A 23,628-nucleotide genomic window follows, 5' to 3' on the forward strand; every position below is an offset into this window, starting at 1 on the left:
GTCTGCAAACCCCGCAAACTAACGAGCAACGCGGATTTGAATACTTTATTACTACATGACAGTATCATGATCTTCGGTATTGATTTAAGGCATCGAACACAGCCACCGACTGACCGCACGCTGCTCGATTGTCGCTAGTGGTTAACAGCGGCCAACCAAGCGAACCTGAGACGGTGCTGTGTTGGGGTCCTGTCAGCATGGGAACAATCACATCTTTCCGATACCGGCTGGGCATTTTTTGCGTGTGCTATATCGTATGATCCGAACCGCTCAAGGCTCACTGCAGTCTGTCGTGAATGACGGGTTTGATCTTGGTCCGCACCAGCAGAGAGTCCGGTAGAACTCCATACATTGTTCAAACGAATCATAAGTAAACAGCATGCGCTGCAGTTGCCCTGCCCCTAGGTAATTGTATCAAGATCCAATTTCCACCTGTTCAGGCACGCGGTAGCCTGCCGTTAGAACAATTTATGCTCTGTGAAAAAGTAAATTAATCGGAATCGACTTAATACCACAGTACATATTACTGATGGGGTTGTGAATAAATCACACGGAACCGCACCATCATCAGCAGATTTACCTCAAGTATTAGCCACTTGCCAGTTGCTAGTGGGCTGATGGGTGTTATGTAGATTTATGGTCACGTATATTACCCTCCTAGCCGTTCGTTGGCTTGCAGTTCTCGTGATCCTCCAATATTAATAAAGCAATTGCAGGCTTAGAATATAATGGACTTCTTTTGTCCGCATCTGTACACACGGTATGTCCCAAGTGGCCCGCGGTGATGCCTTGCTTACATAATTCTCCTTTGCTGGAAGTGGCATGCTGCTTAACTTCTGAAGCAAAAAAGAACACGATCGTGTCCGTCCGATTGAATCCATTCATGAAACCGAAGAAGGGAATTCCTGGCTTGAAAGGCGCTCCAGTTGCGGGGACTTCTGGTTACCGTTTGGTTCGTGTTGCATTTGGTTTCGTTTTCACGACGAATGCAAAACGTGTTCTCCCCCCAGTCGGGTAGCATTCTTTGCCATTTTGCAATAAGATCGAGCCGAGAAGGTTGCATATTTTACCCAGTGCTCGGTACTGCAGTACGGTTCACAATATCCGTGAGCTCCCCTCGAGCTAAAGGGAGCTTTTCAAAAGTCGCCCGATGACATAAGTGCGATAAATGCTATTTTAGGACAGGCAATCCACAAGGGTATCATTATCATAACTGTTATTGATGTAATTATTGCACTATGGTAATGTATTCTGATGGAAATGGAGTAATATTTTAAATGCATTTATTGGTAATATTGAAACAATAAATCCTTCGCTAGAATATTGTGGGTTGTTGGATAACAAGAAGTACGCTTCGAGAATATTTGTGTGACTGCTATTAGAGTTATATCTAGCTGGTTATTTTATTAGTGTGCACAGAAGCAGCCATAGTGTAACTATACCTGTTGATTTTCTCAAATTAAAAAGTATTCACGGTTAATTAGATAATAAAACTGCTTGCTTTAATTACTATACAAACTGCTTACGATTAATCTTCATTCTTTATATGACTCAACCATTGGTGTCAATTAATTACTAACAGGATTATCTGATCTCAACAGCCGTTTACCCGAGCCTCCGATCTGATTAGCTTTTGCATTGCATGGAATCGTTTCATGGAGACGCCTGTGCCATGTGATGGACAGTATTGGATAATCCAGCAAGTACAATTTTACTGAATTGTCGAGTAAGAACTTAGTAAACCTTCCATTTTATGGCACGCTATAACGTGTGAACTTTAGTCCACAGACTGAATCACATTAGTCAACTAAACCTAGTGATGTATTGTAACCGTTAACTACTTTTCAATGGAGTAGGTAGTAGATCAACGATCAAGATTACAAGCTAAAGAAAAATCTATCTTGTTGATCATATCAAAAAAGGAGACAACTTACGTTCAACATGAACAACTATAGTTCAGAAAAACAGTCAACAGTATTGACATTGACATTTTCCAATGCTGTTTACCAACAAAAATTTTGACTACTTTTACCTGTAAACTGGCGCATTGATTGCAAGTGTCGTTAGACCTTTTGGAATAGTTTTTTTTCTGTTTTCAAAGGCTAATAACCTATGATATAGAAGCTCCGCATATTGCCTGCAACAAAGCTAAAAAATATCACTTTGGGAACCGCTCACTGATTGGCTGAAATTGCAAACTCTGAGTGCGTTCAAATTTACTATCAGGCTTACTGTTTTGAATTTGGCAGTATGTTGATGGTATGTTTTGATGGTTTGATTTATAGTTTTTTATTATTTCAGCTGTTATAATCTAAAACATTCTAGTGAACATTTAAAATTGAGTACAAAGCGTTTAAATACGGGCATAGTAAATGATCCCATTCGGATCTTCATCTATATCAATTTCCAAAAGCTCCAAAAGTGCGCAAGGACAGGATAGGGTTTTGAGTGAAGCACAAGAACGACATATCGCTGCCTAATGTCGGAAGTGAATTGTGTAGTGTGAGCTTATTTCCACTTTTGAATCCGTTCTGTATTGAGTTTAGAACATACCTGTTGAGGCACATTGCTTTTGCGAAGAGTATACAATTTAGAAGAGTCGTTCGTTTTTGAGAATATTAATGATGCAGATCCGGTAACCCTGAGACGGTAAATCTATCGCCTGCAGGAGGGATTATGAATAATGATGATAAAGAGCACAGTGCTGATAAAAGTCATTTTCCCCAGCAAAATTCTTCGAAAATTACAGCCAATCATTTTCAATTTTCACTTCCAATGATCGCAGCACTCTTTTAGGTACACTAGATTTTCGTCCTAGTAACGTGCTGTTATACTCAGATGAAATAGATCGTGCGCATCGTTCACGGTTACGGAATTAAATTTGACGACAAATCCAACCAAATGATCTTCACTTCAAAGAGAAAAAGAAAAACAAACAGTCCACTCAACCAAAATGAACCTCACCGAAACACTTTTTCACTGACACTGACCGATGCCTTGACAATCTTCGTTAACTGATAAACTGATTTTGTTGTCTTGCTTCCATCTCATGAAATATAATGAGGTGTTTTGACAGTTCACTTCCATGCAAAAAGCGGGAAAGGAGAACTCTGAAAGGATTGTAAAAAAATAACGTTTATGGATGCTTTTTTTCACTTTCACTCAAGAGTGTCAACAAATATCAAACCTGAAAGAGCATTAAAACATTCAAGTGTTTTCTGTGCGAATGGCATCACATGCGAAAAATACAACAGGGATCATCCAGGTGAGTGATGAAGAAGAGTAAGAAGCCAGTTGTCGTCCCTCAGGAAAATATGGAGATTGAGATGAAATATTTCAATTGAAATAGATCATAATTGATCAACTGCTAGTAAACTGTCAGATTGACTGAAACCAAACTTTATTTAGTTTAGTTACAATACAATACTAGTATTGTAGTATTGTAGCTGAAAATCGTGCCTACTACGGACTCCAAATTTCGCCCCCGTACCAAGTGCACCATATACAGAATGCTCATAAGACCGCTAGTCCTCCACGGGCACGAGACATGGACAATGCTCGAGGAGGACTTGCTAGCACCAGCCGTTTTAGAACGACGAGCGCTTAAGACCAAGGGCGGGGTGATTTGAGCTGCAGGCGAAAATTGATTTGGCGCCCCCCACTCGTCATTGTTAAGTTTATATTACGAGTATTTTCAAAGGTAGGAAGTAGGCTCTGCTAGGCAGTCCTTGACAGTGATGGAAACGAAACGAATATGATGCAATCGTCGTTTATTCATCACTTGTGCACTTCACGAAGTGTACAGGCCGGGACTAAACTCGAATCCTCTCAACCCATAATGAAATGATGATAGCGTGCATAGGTTTCTGGGAGAAAACAAACACATGACTAGACTACATCAGCTCTGATGTTTCGATCGTTGCGTTTGTCTCTCCATAGGCCGGTAGTTACGGGAAGAAAGGATAGCAACAGGAGAAAATCATGTCGCCTGAACAGCAGCAGAGGTGTGGTGCGGTGAGAGGGAATGTGTGAGGGAAGGAACTACTTCGGCAGCGGTTGAGTTTAAGCGAGAGTAGGAGAGCATACACTGTCATTTTCTTTCTTTTCTGACAAAAAATCATATTCATGAGTCAAAAGAATAAGGATATAACAGGACTCCTTGAGACGTTAATGAGCGCTCATGGAAAACTCGTAAAATTGAAGGTTCATCTGTGCTGACAGAAACAGCTTCGGCGGCAGACGATGCTCTCACGAAGTGGAATCAAATCCGAAAGACCGGAAGACCATGCCAATTCTCATTGGATTCATAACGGATGAAATCTTTGGATTTGTTCGGGAAAAGCAAATGGCAGCGTGGAAGGTTCTGCAGTTGGCCCGATTACGAAAGAGGGAAGGAATCGAAATGCGAGCTCATTTCATTGTATTTGATGATCTTGTCCAGTAATTCAAGACCACAGGGGTGAAAATAGAGGAAGGTGGCTTGATAGCTCAATAATTCTTAACCTTACGCGACAGCTATGATACCTTGGTGACGACACTCGATAATCAGCTGCTGTTCACTGAAGAGAGAAGAAGGACAGACCGCCATGATGGCTTGAGAGGAGCGGGACTCGTCGGAGGTATGAAGAAGCAGCAGTTAATCGACAAGTGCCATTGTTCTGATAAGGTCGCGCACATGCAGAAGAACTGTCATTCGAAGAAACCAAAAGGAAGTGCTATAGCGGCAGTCGATAAAAATGCAGCAGCGCTTAAGGTAAACAGTGACCAGAAAAAAATCTGAAACCTGGAAGATCCAGTTTTGCCTAGACACAGTATGCAGTGATCATCTCGTGAAAAATGTAAATCATCTGCGGTATATGTGGAATATGAAAGAGGCTTTCATTATCAGTATGGCCAAGAATGTCGTGACACTGGTCGGAAAGTATGATGGAGTAATTCAATGTTTGCCTAACAAAGAAGTATCTTCGGGAAAACTTGTTCTCGGTCAAGAAGCTCTCACAACACAGGATGCTATTGATGTACTATTCACTGCTCGCGATGGCCAGGACTGAGCGGAGTTAAGAAAGACGGTCAACTGATCGGTGTGGCGTACCTACGAGGCAATATGTGGGTACTGGCTTTGGTAGCGGAGATAAGTAAGTTGTGTCGTCGTATGGATCATGTAAGTCAACAAGCACCGAACAACCTTGCGAAACACGAGATAACCCTTGCTTTTGTAAAGAAGCTGGATTCGATTAGACTCTGCGACTCATGTGCTATGACAAAGCAGTGCAGATAAAAGCCTCAGTGTGGAAGAAGACCGTCAATATTTTTCTAATGAGTGATTCAACTAATACAATAATCAAGGAACCCTACAGCAAAACGAGGTAGCTGAACGCTTCAATCAGACACTGGTTGAAAATCTAAGATCAATTCTTCCACGGAGCTAAGTAGAATCAGGGTCATTCGATGTCAACGGACTTTAAGCATGGGTTTATTCTCAGGCTCCCTCTATTATAACTCTTTTTTCACGTTGAATTCTGCAAAACCACGACAAATACCTCTTCACAAAAAAAAACCCACGCAAAATTAAACTGGTCAGAGGGACATTCAGTTGAAACCTCTCCAGGGAGCTGTAATTGCTGATAATATTGGCTGGAGGCAGCGGGGCTTGGAATACAGTGCTTTTACGATTTTATCACGGTCAAAAAAAATTTTACCGTGAATTTGGCGATACCGTGAATTTGGCGAAATGATAAAAATTCAATTTTTTGTGTTGGATTCAATTGAAATTTATGATATTTTGAGTAAAATGATGCACTTTCATGATTGAATGGAATATAAGTTCAAGATACAAATGTATAAATAAGAAAAAGGTTAGTTTATGATAGTTTGCTCCATTGCATTTTCGCGGACTTTCTCACGGCTATTATACATGCAATATCAATACGATTTATTCTGCCCATTCTTTAGCCTAGTGGTCCCCGTGGCTCTGTGGTTAGCGATGTCGGTCGGCTAGCTCTCCCACACGGTTGTTATATAGGGTTCGGTTCGAAATTTTCTCGACTCAGCACTGGGGCACGGTGTATCGTTGTACTTATCCTACACATACGAAATGTGCCAAAAAAAATATCGATAACGAATTCTCTCAACTAATCCTTTAGCCTAGCTAGCAGCTAGCAGAGACTAATGCTTGTTTATGTGAAATTGTGGAACCGCTAGATTTTATAAAATTTAAATTTACGCTTTATGAGGACCAATCTGCACTACTATTTGAGTTGTTAACAGATCTTTTTTTCTCAACTGCTCGAATAATACGCAATTGTTGCTTTGAAGTCAATGAAATACGTATTTCACGGTTCATTTTCCTCAAAATTATGACACAAATTATTTATAACAGATATGGCACTTGGGTGCCTCAGAAAATTGATCAAATAAATTGAGTTCATAAAACTATACACATGCAAGGACACAAGGCATAAGTGAAAATGATGTTTCGAATACATTTTCTGCAACTAGAAGTACATTATTCTTGATTTGAAGTTTTTTCTTTAAAAAGCGTGATAAAAACGAATAAAAAAACCGTGAGAAAATCGAGCGTGAATTTAGCGAGTGGTGATAAAAACGACTGTTGATAAAAGCGAAAAAGCACTGTATAAAGCGTAAAAAGGAAGGGCATACACACAAGCACGAATTATAATAATCATGCCACTTACTCTCAATAGTGATATTGTTAATAACAGAAGTGCGGAATACAGCAAACACACCCAGGTGACATCACAAAAAATCAATGTTTCTGGTCGTAGTGATGAGTCCATAAAGGAAAAAAAGCTCAATTCTACCTAATTCAAAAGCTGAGAAGATGTTGTGGTCGGAAGCGACTCCGACAGCAACACGCCTCCCAAACGGTTGCCCTGCGGTGGCTTCAGCTTGAAATGTAGCCCCTACAGAGAAGTGGGTGAACGCAAAACCAGATCTTGGGAGATTCACAGATTTTCGGATTATCGCGAACCAGCAGAGAAACGAAATTAGACCCTAAGAGCCGAGAAATGGCAACGATAAGCTACGCTCTGAATGGATACCAGCTTTGGGACAAATTGGCGAGCAAAATCGGTATTGCAAGAGACGTCAAGTTCAACGAAGATTGTTTTCCTTACACTGAGGCGAACACAGTGGTTCGCAAAGTAATTGGCAGTTTCGTGGTCAAGCAAGAAACACGTGGCATTCAGTGCTGATGTGGCTGGAGTGATTCGGCTAGTCGGTTCTTCATGATGTGGGTATTGAGATTAAGCAACCGGTGACTAGGTTAAGTGAAGGCCTATAAATGACCGTCTATGCGTATTGAGGATCAAAAGCAGATTTTTCAATTACAGCCTCATCAACGTGTACACACCGACGAACGATAAAAGCGACGACGTAAAAGAGGAGTTCTAAAAGCTCCTTTAGGGAATGTATGGAGAGTGCTTACAACACGACATGAAGATCCTCATCGGAGATATGAAAGCACAAGTCGCACGAGAGGTATTATTTCGTCCCGTTATTGGGAGGGAAATTATTTACTCTATAACCAACGACAACGATTTGAGATTAGCGAACTTCGCCGCGGCCAGGAGAATGGCCATCTGCACGTCGGAACATTCGGAAGCACACCTGGAAACAAAGGTTTACTCTAAGATCGACCACATGCTTATCGACGGCCGGCACTTTTCAGACGTCATAGATGTGCGGTCCTTTCAAGGGCCAAACATCGACTTGGATCGCTATCTCGTAGTAGACAAGATTCGCGCCTGGCTGTCCAACGCATTTAAATCAAGATAGGCGAGAAAGACACGTCTGGACATCCTGAGGTTATCAGCGGAAGGAGTTGCTGAAGAGTACACTCGAAAAGTGATCGATGAACCAGCTGGAGTGGGCCTGAACGAGCAGTGGAAGCACATGCATGATGCGGTCAGTGAAACAGGTTATAGGCATGACAACGGGAACCACACGAGGTTCGAAGCTGAGTGTCTGTACCGTAAGAAACGTGAGCACTACGATCGCGTCCACGCGGAGGCGAAGAATTGCTTCACCAGGCACGACACGAGCAGCTTCTATAGAACCATTAACGGAGTCAGGAACTGGACCGTGCCGGGGCGGAGCACCTAATTACCGATTAATCGCAGGTAATGAAGCGTTGGTAGCAACATTGCGCAGTGGTGTTGAACGGTGAAGAAGGAAGGAGAGTCTCCGAGAGGAACAGGATAGAAATTGGGGAGGACTGGCTTGGCTGTGGACCCACCAACATTGGACGAGGTGAAGAATGTTGGCAAAGAGCTGAAGAACTACAAGGCCGGTTTGACGGCTTACCAGCCGAATTTTTCAAAGTCGGGAGCGAGCGGCTGCGTAGTGCAATTTATGTATGGCCTGAGGAACAACTACCTAGAGATTTGTTGGAAGGACTCATATGCCTTATCTACAAGAAAGGACATAGACTCGACTATAATAATTATCGAGGCATACCATGCCTCAATTCCGCATATAAAATTCTCGCCCATATCCTGTAAGCCTTTGTTGGAGAATACCAAAGTGGCTTTCGAGCGGAACAATCTACAACGGATCAGATCTTTACCTCGAGACAGATCCTCGACAAGTTTCGAGAACACTACTTATAGATACATCATCAGTTTATAGACATCAAGGAGGCGTACGCTACAGTGAAACGCAACGAGCTGTGGCAAATTATGCTTGAACATGGTTTCCCAACAAAACTGATTCAACTGATACGTGCAACACTTGACAGTTTCACATAAAGTTTCAGAATAGCGGGCAAATTTTAGGACGCGTTTGTGACGTTAGATAGCCTGAAGCAAAGGCTCTCGAACTTGATGTTTAACATAGCGTTAGAAATGGCAATACGAAGAGCATCATCACGATCTGGGCTTCGCGGACGACATTGATGTCATTGGTGTTAACCGTAAAGTTGTTGAAGCGGCCTTTACGGTTCTCTGAAGGGAAGTTGCAAGACTCCCATAAACACAGCCAAGACGAAGTACATGGTGGCTGGCAGAGAGCGTGGTAATTCTACGGGTATCGGTCCGGCGGTGGAAATGGATGTGGATACTTTCGAAGTCGTCGACGAATTTGTTTATCTTGATACTCTCGTGAGATGTGACAACGAGGTGAGCCACGAGATGAAGAGACGGATTGCGGCAGCGAATAGAGTTTATTATGGATTACGTAGCCAGCTTACAGATCTCTACGAAATTTGCGCTCTACAGGACTCTGATTCTCCCGATGGCGCTCTACGGATATTTTTTTTTCTTCACCTATACTCTACGGATATGAATCGTGGGAAAAGGCCGATCGACGAGCGCTTGTGGTCTTTGAGCGTAGAGTCCTGCAAACAATACTCGGTTGCAAACTAGGAAATGGGCACGGATGGCGGATGGGCGACCAGCAAAGATTATATTTAGCAGAGAACCGGATAGAGGCTGACGACTGTGTGCTGTCGACGAGGATGCCCCAACAACAGGTGTAAAAGTAAGACTGGAGAGGAGCAGCCCAAGTCAGAGTTTTTTAGAGACGTATTCTGGATACGACATAGGTTCTCAACGATCTGTCGCCATAAAAGTAAACAAGTTAAGTAGGTAAGTATTTTTTTTTCCTTTTAAAAGATACTGGGTTTCATGCCGCCTTGGTTGTGTCTTTCAAGGTGGCTTTTCGCAGCCCATATAGAGTAACGGGGGTATTTTTGCCCACATGCATATTTTGGCCCACCCGGTAACATTTAACGCATTTTATCTGATAAATTCAATGAATATTAGAAAACTATGCATGCAACATTGAATAACACACCTAAGAATTTTCGGCGAAAAACTGGCTCTAGGAAGTGTTATTTGGGAATAAGTTCATACATATTCAAAGTCATGGCTGAGTCATCCCAAAGTCAAGGGGAAGTGGTAATATACAAGTAAAAGTCCTGAAGCTATTGTAACAAATATGTATGCTTTAGAAACAATTCGTTGTTGTAGTAACATCAATAAAATGACATAGAAACAGTTTGTATACTCTAACATGTTGGAAAAAGTTGAAAAAGGGGTTAAACGCATGGCCGAAATATGTTTGCCTCTTTCTGAAGCAAACAAATTTTGGCCATGCCAAATTTTGACATCTCTTTGCTTACCGTTCGGCCGTTGCACGTGAACAAAGAAGCAGCTTGTGGCAATTTACGGGTAATTACTTCTTATATTATCACATTTAACGATATGAAATTAGATGAGAATGCCTGTCAAACCGCTATAAGCCAAATCATTTAATTTTTAGATGCCTAAAATTTACAAAAATTCACAGCAGAAGGATGTTCTCCTCAAACCCACTATTTTTGCTCTAAAAATACCGATGATGATCTTAAATGTAATTAGTCCGAACTATTTCCATACACGTCTGTAGATATAAAGGTGGGCCAAAGTAAAAATTTGGTGGACCAAAATATGTTTTTAGTACTTCGTAGAAATTTTGATATTGCTAGGATATTTTTCATTGTTGGATGGTGTATATTAAAATAGACACTTAGCTTTTAACAATGGCATAATGGAGTAGTTATTTATGTTGAAAAATTGTGTTTGTTTTCAATGAACTGTGCGAACACTTCCCAAAGCTGGCCAAAATACCCCCATTACCCTATGATCGCGCACGGCCCTACGTTGTGTATATTATTCGCCCTTTGGCATCACGATGGGGCAATTAAGGCCCAGGGAGAAGTTTTCTTTCCTACGACGAAGGCAACGCACATATTCGCTATACTGTACAATTTATTCCTACCGATATTTATAAATGGGCAGCGTGACGGCGCTGCCGCCGTACGCTTATCGACTAACGACTATTTGAGATGGCAAGCACACTTTTATAGCTGGTCGCAAACAATGACCAGCTTTGGCGGGAAGCGCAAATAAAGCCTAATTGTGGCAAAGTAAAAACGCGTCAACTAGCTTGGCTTGGTTCTCGCGTCGCTCACGGTGTTGCGGACAGTTATTCCTGTCGCAGTGCGGATGGTGTGACGCAACACCCTATATTTACTTATTCATAAAGACTTCTAGTCGGATAGATTTAAATCAATAAAAAAACTAAAAAACGTATTATAGAAGAAACAAGGACAACAAATCCTTCGGTTGTATAATGCCCAAAACACCTTCGACAGTCCAAGTAGCCATCGATTTCGTTACACCGATGGATGTTGTAGTACCTACTTGCAGTAATTTTCCTGTTCTCCTTGAATTCTTACTGCAATTGATCGTTCGAAGGCGTTGGCTGTACGTAGAAGAAAGTGGCAACTGAAACGAAAACAACCAAAACGTGTTTGTTTGTTGCAGCCATTGCTCTGGAAATGGTTTTTTTTTCTCGGTTCTCTGAAGGTGTGGTAAGCTCAGAATAATGGCACTCGCATGTGACCAGTGTCTATACTGTTTCTAGACCAAAGCGAGTTTGCAACTTTGTATGAGGCTGGAACAATTACTATGAATTGTAGGTGAGAAGCAATATCGATTTTGGGTGACTGAAAAAACTCCAAACAGTCAAAAAAGGAAATGATCTATGGCACTACGCTTGTGCTAGAGTCGATCGATGATTAATGGAAAAACCTTACAAAGTTAGCCGTATTAACACCAGAAAATATTGTATGTAACAATTAGTACATGCATTACAAATCGATTAGCTGAGCACCATTTACACGCTGTTATTTATGACACCAATTAATAAAAGTCACGGCAAAACAGCGTCTCTAACCTTGCTACGAATTTCAACGTTGCAAGCAAGGAGACGAAATCGAGTTGGATTTTTTTTTTTCGTAACAGTCTATCAATCTTGTTGACTTCCTTCATTCAATTCATACCTAACAATGCTAAGAGCAACAACAACAAGTGCACTGAATAAAAACCATGCTAGTCACTGACCCGGAACGGCACCGTACAATTAATCGCTTGTTGATTAAACAAACACACAGACGTCGGTTCGGAGGATCGGTGCGCTACGGCGGCCCCAGAAAATGGTGCAATTGTTCACATATATGCTCATACGTCGAACAATCTTGCCGACATACTTGAGACGGAGTCTAGTCAAGGTACTTAGACCAATAAGTCACTCGGCGCAAGCGCACATCACAGATCATTTAACCACAATGCTGGGGCGTTTACCGGCTAGGTATTACAATATGTCATAACTGTAGTGGTAGCGCGCAGCCCGCGGTCCTCTAAACCAAACCGTGAGCATATTTATCACATGGGCAGCCACTTGTCGCTTGCTGTGCGCCACAACCGAACCATGGAGATCCGAGGATTGCAACAAGAGGAAAATCCATTGTTGATAAACTGCTTCCAGCGTGTTGCGGTACCGGCTCGGGGCGGATTCTGTGGTGGGAAATGTTTCGGTTTTGTTGTTTGAACATTTGCTACAAACAATCCGTACCTAGCGGATCCCAGTGGCGTAGGCTGTTTATTAATAGCTAGGGTCTTAAGTGGATTTCGGTTGAAAACAACAACAATTCAATTGCTCCTAACGTATGGTTAGCCCCTACCAGGGCTACGCTACTGATACTGTCAAGTGGCTCTAAAACTGAAGTGTTTGTTGAAGTGTTCAGCAAGAAAAAAAAAGTGGAAAACCAGTAATTTGAACTTGATTGTTTTATGCCTAACTCAGGCACCCGGCAGTACACGAGCCTTGGGTCCCGTACCGGTTGTTTAATGGCCTAGGGTCGTGCAAACAGAGCGTAAACCAACCAACCGAGCTTTCCCCTTCTCCTAGCATATAATCAATTTTCCTCGCATTTGTGATTAGATGCCAACCCATCATCCTCGTGGCAGTGGGTGGCGCTCGGAGCTCGATTCCCACGATTAATTCAGCAGCAACAGCATTTACGGTCTAAAAAACCCAACAAAGCTGACGTGATCCGAAATGATACAGCTCATTTTGAGTAGATCATTTCCTGCTTTCAAAAACATCGCCGGCCTGTATGGGATTAGATCACTGAAATTACCAACATGGTTATGTCAGATGCGACTATGTTGCGACTAAAATCAGTACACTGGCCGTATAGTGACGGTCCCTCCTTCTTTCTTCGCCGGTGGTTCGGAATAGATAAATTTCCTTCTAATTGTCACGTTCCGTGCCGTTACTGCACCGAACGACGGTTTAACAGCGATGAAAAATGGTATTGCGCTCTCGGCACTCTGGCACTGGGACTGGTACGGCGTTAGAAATTTGTATGTGATCAAAATTTTCAATCAACCGTGAGTCGACCTGTACGTAATCGACGCACGCTGCCGAGATTTCCACCTCTCGTAGGCTCTCGAGACAAATTGGCCACCCCAACGAAGAACAATCTGTTCCAGCGGCACACGGCGGGCAGCTGGATTAGCCACAGGTTGTGTGATCTCGAATAGCTGCTTTCTAGAGCAGAACACTCCCTAAATTGTTTTGAAGCGAACATGCTGGATTTTAGTTGATTGCAACAAGTTTTGTTTTTAATTGTTTAATGGAGTCTGAGGTTCACGCTGAAAATAGTCACTAACTAATGGCTGTCTGCTGACATAGGGCGTAAAGTAATGAAACAAATCAATCAGTGACTGACAGCGCCTATGAACGATCAATTGGACATGTTGAAAAATAAGGAACTCATTTTTTATTGTCCCTAGTACGCGTACCTACACTGGGTTAATTTTGAGAGTTTATTTTACCACCTATCAGATGCAAATTCTTGCAATTTGATGTAGGTACATTGCCAAGAAACTCGCACTAATGTTTCATAATGAGAAAAAAGCTTTTCTAGCAAAACAGCAGTTACATTAGATAACTCTAACAAGACCAACCGGTAAAGTGGTCCCCGTGGAACGGTCTTGTCGGTACGCGAGGAAAAGTGGTGAATTATAATCGCACGATAACTAAATTACAGTGCTTGAATGCACTGCATACTAATTGGCTGGAATGTACTGGATGTAAGCCAGTTAAAGTGCATTTTTTTCCATTGCAATTACGCACATTAGAGTGTGGCTCAGAGTGCTATTGAATTATTTTTATTTTGAACAACAAACAATAATCAAAATAAGATAAACTCGGGAGATACTTTTGTCATCAGTCAAGCAGCAAAAAATGTATAACGTTTTGACTTTTTCTCTTGAAAAGGTATGCACTGGGCTTTCAAAAAGGCCCATTGGATATTTTCGGAGTCTGATGGGCCTATTATTATATAACAGCCTGTTAAGTTCATCTCCTTACTTTTTAAATGTGTGTGTGTGTGTATTAAGGTAGCTATTCTCACCCAATTGTCGCAGAGATGCCTTAACCAATACTACAATTATCATTTGTGCATAAAAGTTCAGGATGAAAGAGTTTGTATATAAAAACTAGCTGAGCACCCGATCCTGCTCGGGATCCAATATTTGGCTCTTGTTGTTATGGCGAGATAGAAGTTTTTAAGGAATTTATATCCTGTCAATTCCGGAAGTACCTACACACTTAATTGATCTCGGTAAACTTCCGATTCGAGCACGGTGAAGTTCTTAATATATTCCGACGAAAATTAAGCAAATATATCGATCTACCGTAAACCAGCATGTATTGACATTTTGTTTGTCAAAGTTCTTGAAAATTCAACCGAAAACTTGTAGAACTTGTTGAATTTATCAGCAGTTAAGTTCTATATTTTCCTTGTATTTTTTTGTATTTTCCTCAATTTTATCCAGCTCTCTAGACATCATCACACATCGGTATCTAAGCCGTCTCAAAAAGGCCATATTGAGGAGTATATGATCGGTTTTCGTGCATTACTTGGAACCGAAAGAAGCCACACTGAATTTCGAATGTCGTGGGGCATCGATTCCTAGTCGTTCTGGTTCCGGAAATATCAACATGGAAAGGTTTTTGAACAGTTTTCTAAATTTTATCAAGCTTTTCACGATTTGTGGTTAAAATATAGCGTCGAAAATCATATTTCTCTGGAAATCAGCTTTCGGGCTGAATTATCTTGACTTCCTTATCAATTAGGATCACATTTTTTTATCTTTTTCCAATGTATCTCTGACGACATTTGTTGTGCAATACGTTAGCCAAGTTTGGTGGGAATCGCTTCAGGTATTCAAATGTTATATTGAAACATACAAATCTTGTCTTTTATATGAATAGATTTATAGATTTCTTCCGGACATTAGGTTGAGATGCATTAATCAACAATTTGGAGGTAGAAAGATATTTTGCAGGAACCGAAAGTCGCCATCTTGGATTAAAAAACAGGTATCAACATCATGTACCGTTGTCTAGGCATCCTGGCCTCCAGACATGACCAGGGACCCAGAAATCATCGAATTCAGTTTATTCCCATAATGCACAAAAAACTCGACTTCTTCATGAATTAAGGCAGGGGATTATCCCTCTTCCTTTTGCCAAGTTTGGTGGAAGATCGGCCCAGACATTCAAGAGTTATGCTGGATTTTATATAAATAGACTGATCGCGTCCTCTTGTCACGGTCGCCATGTATAGAGGAAGAAAATAAGCACAAGGCCAGCGATGGTGCGCGATTTTGCTCTAAGTATTTCAGTAATCTCTGGAAAGATAGTCTGCAACAATTTGACTCCTCGCTTGCAGCAATATTGCCCATTATCATTAACCGTGCGTTGGTTTTTAACACGGTCTTTCCTGATCGATAAAGAAATATTCAAACCTAAAGGCTGATTTTTGCTTTTTATAGATGTGTTAACACTGTAATGACCGTTTATCGATGATTTATGAAGAAAAACATGCATTTATAATTATTTAAAAGTCATTTAGACGCTTGATTACCCCTTTACGCATACCAAAATATGCTTATCTTTTCAGGGTTAGAAAGTTGTTTTTCTGCAAGAAATATTAGTGTGATTGGTCAAGTTTTGGAGTTCTCTGCTGCTACCCGGGAAAGTGCAGTAAGGAGCCAGCGGATCGTCTTGAGGCAGACAAGTAGCATTTTAATTTGTTTTTTGTTTGTTTCAAAGTCGCACTTGAGAAAGATTGAAGAAAGATCGAAAAAGATTTTTTTTTCAGATTGCGCGTTGGACTGACTGAAGAGCGCTTGAAGCGCTATCTACCTTTGGATAAAGGAGTAAGGCGGATAAGCTGCTCATTTAAGGGTTGCGAGTAGCGTTTTTTTCAGACTCAATATCTTTCAAATTTGTATATGACAGAACAATGAAAATTGTGCGCGAATTTTATCATTGTTAACAGTACATGGTTACCAAATTTCCAACATATTTGATGCCATAATATTCAACAGAATCAAAACAATTTGAACATTCCTATATGCTAGCGCAGCCTGCTGCGACTTGAAGCTAGAAAAAAGCAAAAACCGGAATTTTTCTAAGCGCCACACTTTAGAGGCAAGTTTTAGCCCATTGCAGTCAATTTTTCGAGGAATTTAGTTACGATTGCACTGTTTACTAGTGTAAAGAGAAAAGTATACTTAGTTTGAGTGGTTACGCGTCTCTTACGTGCTGGTATTTGTGGCAAATGTTCTAGTCGCTACCGGCGCGAAACTGTAAGCAACACCGAGAGAGAAAAAATAGCAAGATTGAAACGTTTTAAAGCTTTCGCGGTGAAACCAAAATGTGCAAACTGATTAAATTAGGTTAGTTGAAAAATTAATGATATTCTATGAGGCATTCCCGAAATGCGTAGATATGTAGAATGCATGAGGCGGCCATCGGTCCTTCCATACTCGGATTCCGTCCCGATTCACGTTAAGCGAACGCTGTGGTCTTTCGAATCTCTTGGTTTAAAATTTTTCTGGTTTTAAAATACCGTATCGCATACGTACACATAAGCTATGATGTAACTTCTTGCACTAAAAAATCAACGAAAAATGAATTTTCTCGCCAATCTTAAAGGTTTACCATGTTGGTTATTTTATTTCTGTTGCAATTATTGTTGATTTAAACATGTTTTGTTATTGAAATTAACAAACCGTTGCTGACTGTCACTTTTTTCAACGCCTTCTGGTGCGCTAGAAGAGTCCTACAGTTAAGAGCTATACATCACTTGGTAAAGGACATTCGAAGGAACGAAATGGTATAAATAATCATACTTTTGATTACTCTAGCTATAATAAGGTGATTTTTATTCTAAAGTGTTCGAAGTTTGAGTCGAAACGGTGAATGTTACGGAGTGAATTTGGAACCTTTAGTGAGTGTTTGATTGAGAACCATTGTAGGCAGGACAGCGGTTGGTGTTTGTGAATTTGGAACCTTTAGTGAGTGTTTGATTGAGAACCATTGTAGGCAGGACAGCGGTTGGTGTTTGTTTTCCATAATGGGCTATAGACGCGCAAATATTTTTTAGTGTGGTAACATTTTTTTCATGCGTAGAGGACTCAAGCAGAGGATCGTCTCATAACAGTTTGTTAAATTGAAATATTTTAGATTGATTGGTTTTCGTTAACGTTTTAATAAAAGTTCTGCACGATTCGTTTGGTTCAAGCGCACTCGCTCTATGATTCGCCTAGCTTTTGCATTAATCGGTACATGAACATTTTTAGAAAATTCGGTAGAAGTCATTTGTTCATGTATTTAAAATACTAACAAAAAATATCCATTCTCAAGATGCTTAGCGTGCAGGAATATATCCGGCCTCGGTAGCAACAATTCCATTTGAAATAACATCCTTTTGCTTCCTTTTATGATCTACGTTCTAAACTGGCAGGCGTCGGAAATAATCAGCATACAGGGATCATTAGAGATGCACATCGAGAAGCTAATCCCAAGCAATAAGTTCGATGTACAACTACTTACGATCGACTCTGGTCAGTAACGTAATGGCAACCGGTGGTGATCAATCAAGCTCAAGCTCAAAAATTGATCACGCCCTACGTCACGGTCGCCATGTAGAGTTATCATGCAAATAAGTATAACAGTTTAATCATAATATATGATTGAAATTATCCATTAAGAGCGACCGAAAAAATACTTTCCTCCATAATTACAACATGATCAATGGAACAAACCACGACCTGCAATACGGATAGCGTTAGCAAGTTATTGACACAGATTTGCTCTATCCGTAGACGCTGCATGAACTCAACGACAACAACCACGGAGTCTGGTTAGAGCAGTGCTCACACCAGATAATTACATGAACCACATCCCCCACAAGCTCGACTGGTACCAATTTCTAGCAAGTTACTCGTTTTAAAATTAATGACAATTCCATTTCGGGCCTCCGAGCCAACGCAGAACCGAAGAATCGAACGAGCTACCAGTAGCAAGCTATCGAAACAATTACCTGCCACCTGGCCATGATAAATTAATATTTCATTTGTAGCAACTCAATTTTTCCTGTTATATACCTAGCTGAATCGAGCTAATGACTTTGTTCGTTCCTGCCGTTGAATCGGTTCTTGCGAGTGTGTCTCACGAATATCAATTAATTAAGTGCCATTATTAGGTTGTGGGAGCCAAGAAAATTTTAAAGAAATAAATTCCCCTCAGAATTTCGAATCAACACAAGATCCTTTCTAATCGAGTCAATCAATCCAGTGCTGCCTGGAAGCTGCGCATTGTAATTAATCAAGTCTACCTTCTGGCTGTACCATTGAGAATGCTGAAGCGCGCAAATCTGACACCTGAACTCGCGGCTATACACTTATGAGTTATTCACAGCGCATGTCAAACGTATAATTAAGAGTTGCCGGCAGCAAAAGCGTCACCTTCTCGGACGGTGTTTCACTTTCGATTTCGAACAAGACTGTCAATGATCTGCCACCTGCCAGCTGCTACCGGGTTGGATCGGAAGCCCCGCTTCAAGGAAGCACATTTTCAACTTCGCTAATGGAATCACTTTCAAAACCAAAGTGCAGAACATTTTGGCACCATGGTCAACGTTATTGATTGTGCTGAAAGTGACTGCCAAGAAGTGTTTGTGTGTGTGTCCAAATTTGGTCGAAAAAATGCGATAATCGAGTTGTTCGATTTAACTTTTTTTGTCATCAATCGCCATTCACCGTCATCGCGCAGGAAAAGGCCTCTAGGGGGTGATTATGAATTTCTGCAACGGTGTTGGAGATGCCGATCGGTTCTAACAGCTTTGCCGTCTGTCGTTAAATTAATTGGGGAACTTTGCTCGCTCTCTTTTGGATCCGTTCCACATTCTATGTTTGCAGCAAGTTTGCAGTAACAGTGAAACGACAAAGTCTGCAGCACAAGTCCGACAAGAGTGAATGATCTAGTTTGAAGGAAACCGCGATCGTCGAGTCTGTTGCTGGCAATAAAACTGCTAACGGTGCAAAGCACTTGATTGCAATGGAGACCGAAAGTGACTCTGCAGGTCTTCCCTAGAAGTGCACTTCGGAAGACAATTATCCATTGATTGGAATTACTGCGTGAAAGAAACCTTGATTATATTGATTATGGATCTATTATCCATCAATAAATCATAACAGCCGGCGCGAATTAAACAATCGGGCGATGAATTCCTGGTACGCCCCCTACTTAATCAATTTAACCTGTATTGTGGGCCTCTATGAACTAACTAGTTCCTCAGCCGCAAATCCTGTGCTGGTAGCGTAAAAGCTTTGCATGCAAATTCAGCGTGGATTACCTTCAGCGTCAAGCAGGAGGCTGCGAGAAGAATTTCCATTTATGAATCTCGTTCCGAGTGTAGGTGCTCTCAATTGTGCTTCAATCGTAGTCAATTTCATTGAATAAAGATTAAAGAAAAAATGACCCATTGACATGAAATTTCAGTAGGTTTATTCTAATCCAATAAACCGTGGTGCTATCATTAAAATAATTGACCCAATTTTAATCGTAAGCGCAAACCAAACAGGCAGAAGCTCTTGTGCTTGGTATGGCTGCATAATTACAGCCTTTTGTTAAGGTCCGTTCCTATGCTCGATCAGTTTTCAATAGTTGCGAAATAAAATTTTGCATTATTCGACTGAAGTTGGTGAGGCCCACCCATTAGGTTTGATGCATAATTTAGCCCGATTTCGACTTTGGTGGCTCAACATTAACAACAGCAGGAGTAGCAACAACAACAACTGGTGACGACAATAACTCTAGCGATATAATGAGAATTGGCCCCCATGGGAAAGCCCGCCCATATAGTGGAGCTTCGCTCTGTCGGCTAGTAGATCGTGCATAATTTAGTTATGTTACGCATAAGTGAGCACTTTCATTCGTCTCTCCGCCAGGCTGGTGTGGCATGGTTTAGTCTGATTTATTAGCCGGCGATCGACCGCAATCAGCTGCCGGCACTAGACCCTACAAATTACTCACTCTCTTACTGCGTCTGTAAAGTAACTTTACAGGGTACTGGAGTACCTGAAGGGGTTTTACGTAATCGTGCGGGGCTGTCTTTTATGAATCAGATGATCGTTGGAGGGTTTAATCAGGAGAGGAATCGATGCTTCGGTAAGTTCAACCAAGGCCCTCGACTAAGCGTCTCTAGGGCTTTCAGTTGAAGTGCTTTAGGTCCGAGAGTTTCCAGGTCATTCAGTAACTAGTTAGGTTATCTGCTAACTTTGTTTAGATCCAGATAATCATTCAACAAAACTTACTTGAAAATTTTCAAACAAGAGTGGTTGTAAATAGGTACCTGAAATAAAAAGAGAAAACAAAAAATTTTGTTTTGTTATTTGGATGTGTCATCGATTTTTGTAAAAAAAAAATCTTTTTGGGCGTGTTAGTAGAATGAAATTGAATATTGAAAATAGGTTATGATTTCATTTGATTCTACTACAAAGGCTTTTGTAGTAGAATCAAATGGAAACATAACCTAAAAGCTTCAAAGGTCAAGGTAATAAAATCCCAGTCAGTAGGCTGTGTGTTAAAGCAGTTCGCGAATCTGACAAATTGTCAATTTATCAAAATTTCTTCCACGCAAAATTCCAAATTACCTAACTAAAACTTTTTTATTTTCAACAAAATGACTTCTAACCGAATCTTCTTAGTGGAACTGATTGTCGAAGAGTTACAGGTTTTTTCCCGTGAAAGTAGTGACGATAAAGCACCAACCGAATCCCCGGAACTCGTTTCTTCCGAAGAACATTTCGAAGACCGTCGCCAGTGCCCCGAACGATGTGTTCGCTTTCAGCTAGCCAATCTGGCCCGCTGTGAGGTGTGCGAAAAGGACTTCGGTTCCCAGCTGGACGTGGACGGGTCGAAACTAGGCGAGAGTTGCATGTTTACACTGAGCAGGGGTTCCCTCGCAGATGGCGTCTCAGTGGATTTTGAAATTTCAGCCTTAGAGAAGCAGAAAGATGGAAGCAAAACCGTTCTCGGAAAGTGGACGCAATCGGCGAATGATATTTTGTTCAAGTTGATGCAAAGCTACGATGAAATTAACAGGAAGCAGAGCTCCGAAGCATCGCTCGGCACAGTCGTTTCTGCAGGTTCTATTTCAAAGAGAAGTATACCCGTTTCGGAAACTATAAAATCTTTATATCCGCTGCATGACGATGGCGAGATCGTTCAAGGTTGCGTTGTGGTGACACTAAGATTCTCCTGTTTGGGTTCAAGAATCAACCAAAAATTTATGTTCGGTGCTAAACCAGATGAACCTGGAGTTACCTGTTTTAAAGCAACGGATTTAGAGGAGGAAGAACACTTCATGAAATGTGTAGCTTTTAACGATTTGGCCCATCCGCATCCGGTTTTATGTCGGGAATGTAATCAAAAGAGTTCTCAACCACCCACCCCTCCGGCGTCGGTAACCAGCAAGGAATCTGTCTGTCCTCCATTCGATGAGTACACAGCTGAGATGAACGGTAATGCGATTTCGATACGAGTGGAAAAGAATTCCGACATCAAAGTAATGCTTGGTGATGAACAGGATGGAAAGTGCGTGAAAGGTTGTTGGGTAAGTTAAACGCATAGAATTATTAAAACCAATCTTTATGGTTTCAATGTTAGACATCCTTAACCCTACCGGAAGGCGTTTACGCCCTGGAGGAACGCTACGTCGAGCGTCAGAAGAATCCCTGCCGACTACCGGTAATTCGCGGCAATCTCAAGTACCCTGCCGAACAGTGGTCCGGTGATTTCTTAATGTGCAAACAGAGACGTCCCATTTGTGCGGAGGATTTTCGTAAAAGGCCTGATCCGACTCGTTCCGTTTGCATGCAAACACGAGATCCGGAAAGCACGGTTGATCCGGCGGCAGCCTGCGGTATTGAGATCTGTAAGAAGGGCTGGCATGATCCGAATGTCGATGTATTCGTGCTCAAGTTAGGCAAAAACAAAACCTCCCATGGAGATGATTCTCCTAATCAAATTGAACTGGAACTGAGAACCCCGAAGGGACCCATGGTGGAGAAGCGGCCCAAAGAAACACGAGGAGTTCAGGTGATAGAGGAGGAATTTGACGACGTAAAGAAGCCACCTGTAAAAGAGGCACCAAAAAAAGCGAAGAAAGCCCCTAAGAAAGGCAAGAAAAAGTAAACTGATAGAGCACTGTATTTTAGCGTATTTGAATGAAATTTAAACAAGCTGCTGTTTGTTGAGTTTTATATTATTTTTTTCTAGTTTTATTTCACAGATTTTGGATTCGATCCAAATTAGATGCGACATTGTCCAACCCGCTGCTGCTTACGGGGCTTCGCACTTTACAGTGCGATCGCTTCATTAAGTCCATTGTTGCGTCTCCGTAGTAAATTCCGATTGATTAATGACAAGAGCCGTTAGTAGCGGCTAGCGAGTCGCGTATGGAACGTGGAACCGGCAATGCCGCTGCAGTACGCGTTTGTCCGATTGTATTAGAAGTGCATCGCTTTTTGTGGGCCTAATGCATGTTATGGTATGTTATACTGTTGTTAACGATAATTAATGGCTCGTGACAGATGAGCGGTATAGGCGTAAAAATTGATAATAACGATTGCTTTAAAAGAGCGTACTGATTATGGCTACCGTTAAATAATGTTTAAGTCGTTTGACATCAAAAGCCGTGTTTCGATTTATTTTGTACGAGCGGTGAGATGCGCACATGCTAAATTTGTTATCAAGCAGTTTTTTTTGCATAGAAATTTGCAGTAAAAATATTGATTGTTCAAGTTGTAGCTTTTAGCGAAAAAAAAATCACAAAATAGCTGAAGTGGGTCCAAATTTTGCGTCCAATAGTAATTAGCATATTCCGAATTAGTCTAGTTTTCTTTTTCTTCCTAATCAGATTTAAAGTTGATTATGCAGACGAGACGATGGCAAAAGTTGTGGTAAATCTGTTTGGATTTATAAAACATAAATAACTCTTATAACATTTTTTTTTGCAGTTGCTTTTTACATAATCAATTTCAATTGCATTTTTGAAGTTTAAATCCGACCTTATTGTGGTTACGTTTTTACCCCAATAGACAGAGCCTTTATTATAGAAAGGCCATTTATCTTAGGAATCACAGTTCTCATTATTGTCTGTGGGAGTACCATGTAAACTAAAAAGCTATCTGGTTTAAATCGTGTAACGATAAGATTGCTTTATAATGATTTCGAAAGGGTGAGGGGGTTTTTATTTCATTTTGAAATGATTATCATTACCAAATTGGACCTTCTACTGAAAGTAGTATAGCGTTATTACCGCTTGTAGGGAAAGAAGATTATTTTCTAAGAGCTTCCAATTAACGTTTTTCGTAAACCTTAGAAAGAGTCAGCTAGAAGGTACCGGTTTACTGA

General features: G+C 41.1%; 2 protein-coding genes across 2 annotated transcripts in view; one reads left to right on the forward strand and one right to left on the reverse strand.

The window, feature by feature from the left end:
- Positions 1–23,628, reverse strand: part of LOC129725348 (peroxidase) — a 54,582-nt gene that overhangs the window by 14,331 nt on the left and 16,623 nt on the right. The window lies entirely within an intron of this gene.
- LOC129725349 (uncharacterized) lies at positions 20,800–22,433 on the forward strand. The gene is made up of 2 exons (XM_055681043.1): positions 20,800–21,826; positions 21,880–22,433. Exons 1-2 carry the CDS (start codon positions 20,894–20,896, stop codon positions 22,405–22,407), a joined length of 1,461 nt encoding a protein of 486 aa, XP_055537018.1. The 5' UTR covers positions 20,800–20,893; the 3' UTR covers positions 22,408–22,433.

This window comes from Wyeomyia smithii, chromosome 2 (assembly GCF_029784165.1).
Source record: "Wyeomyia smithii strain HCP4-BCI-WySm-NY-G18 chromosome 2, ASM2978416v1, whole genome shotgun sequence".
NCBI classification, from domain to species: domain Eukaryota; kingdom Metazoa; phylum Arthropoda; class Insecta; order Diptera; family Culicidae; genus Wyeomyia; species Wyeomyia smithii.

What these genes read in the sequence shown, in the direction of transcription:
- LOC129725349 (XM_055681043.1), top strand. Translation starts at nt 20,894, where the DNA reads ATGACTTCTAACCGAATCTTCTTAGTGGAACTGATTGTCGAAGAGTTA. An exon ending in AGTGCGTGAAAGGTTGTTGG is followed by an intron (nt 21,827 to 21,879) that starts GTAAGTTAAACG and finishes TTTCAATGTTAG; the next exon opens with ACATCCTTAACCCTACCGGA.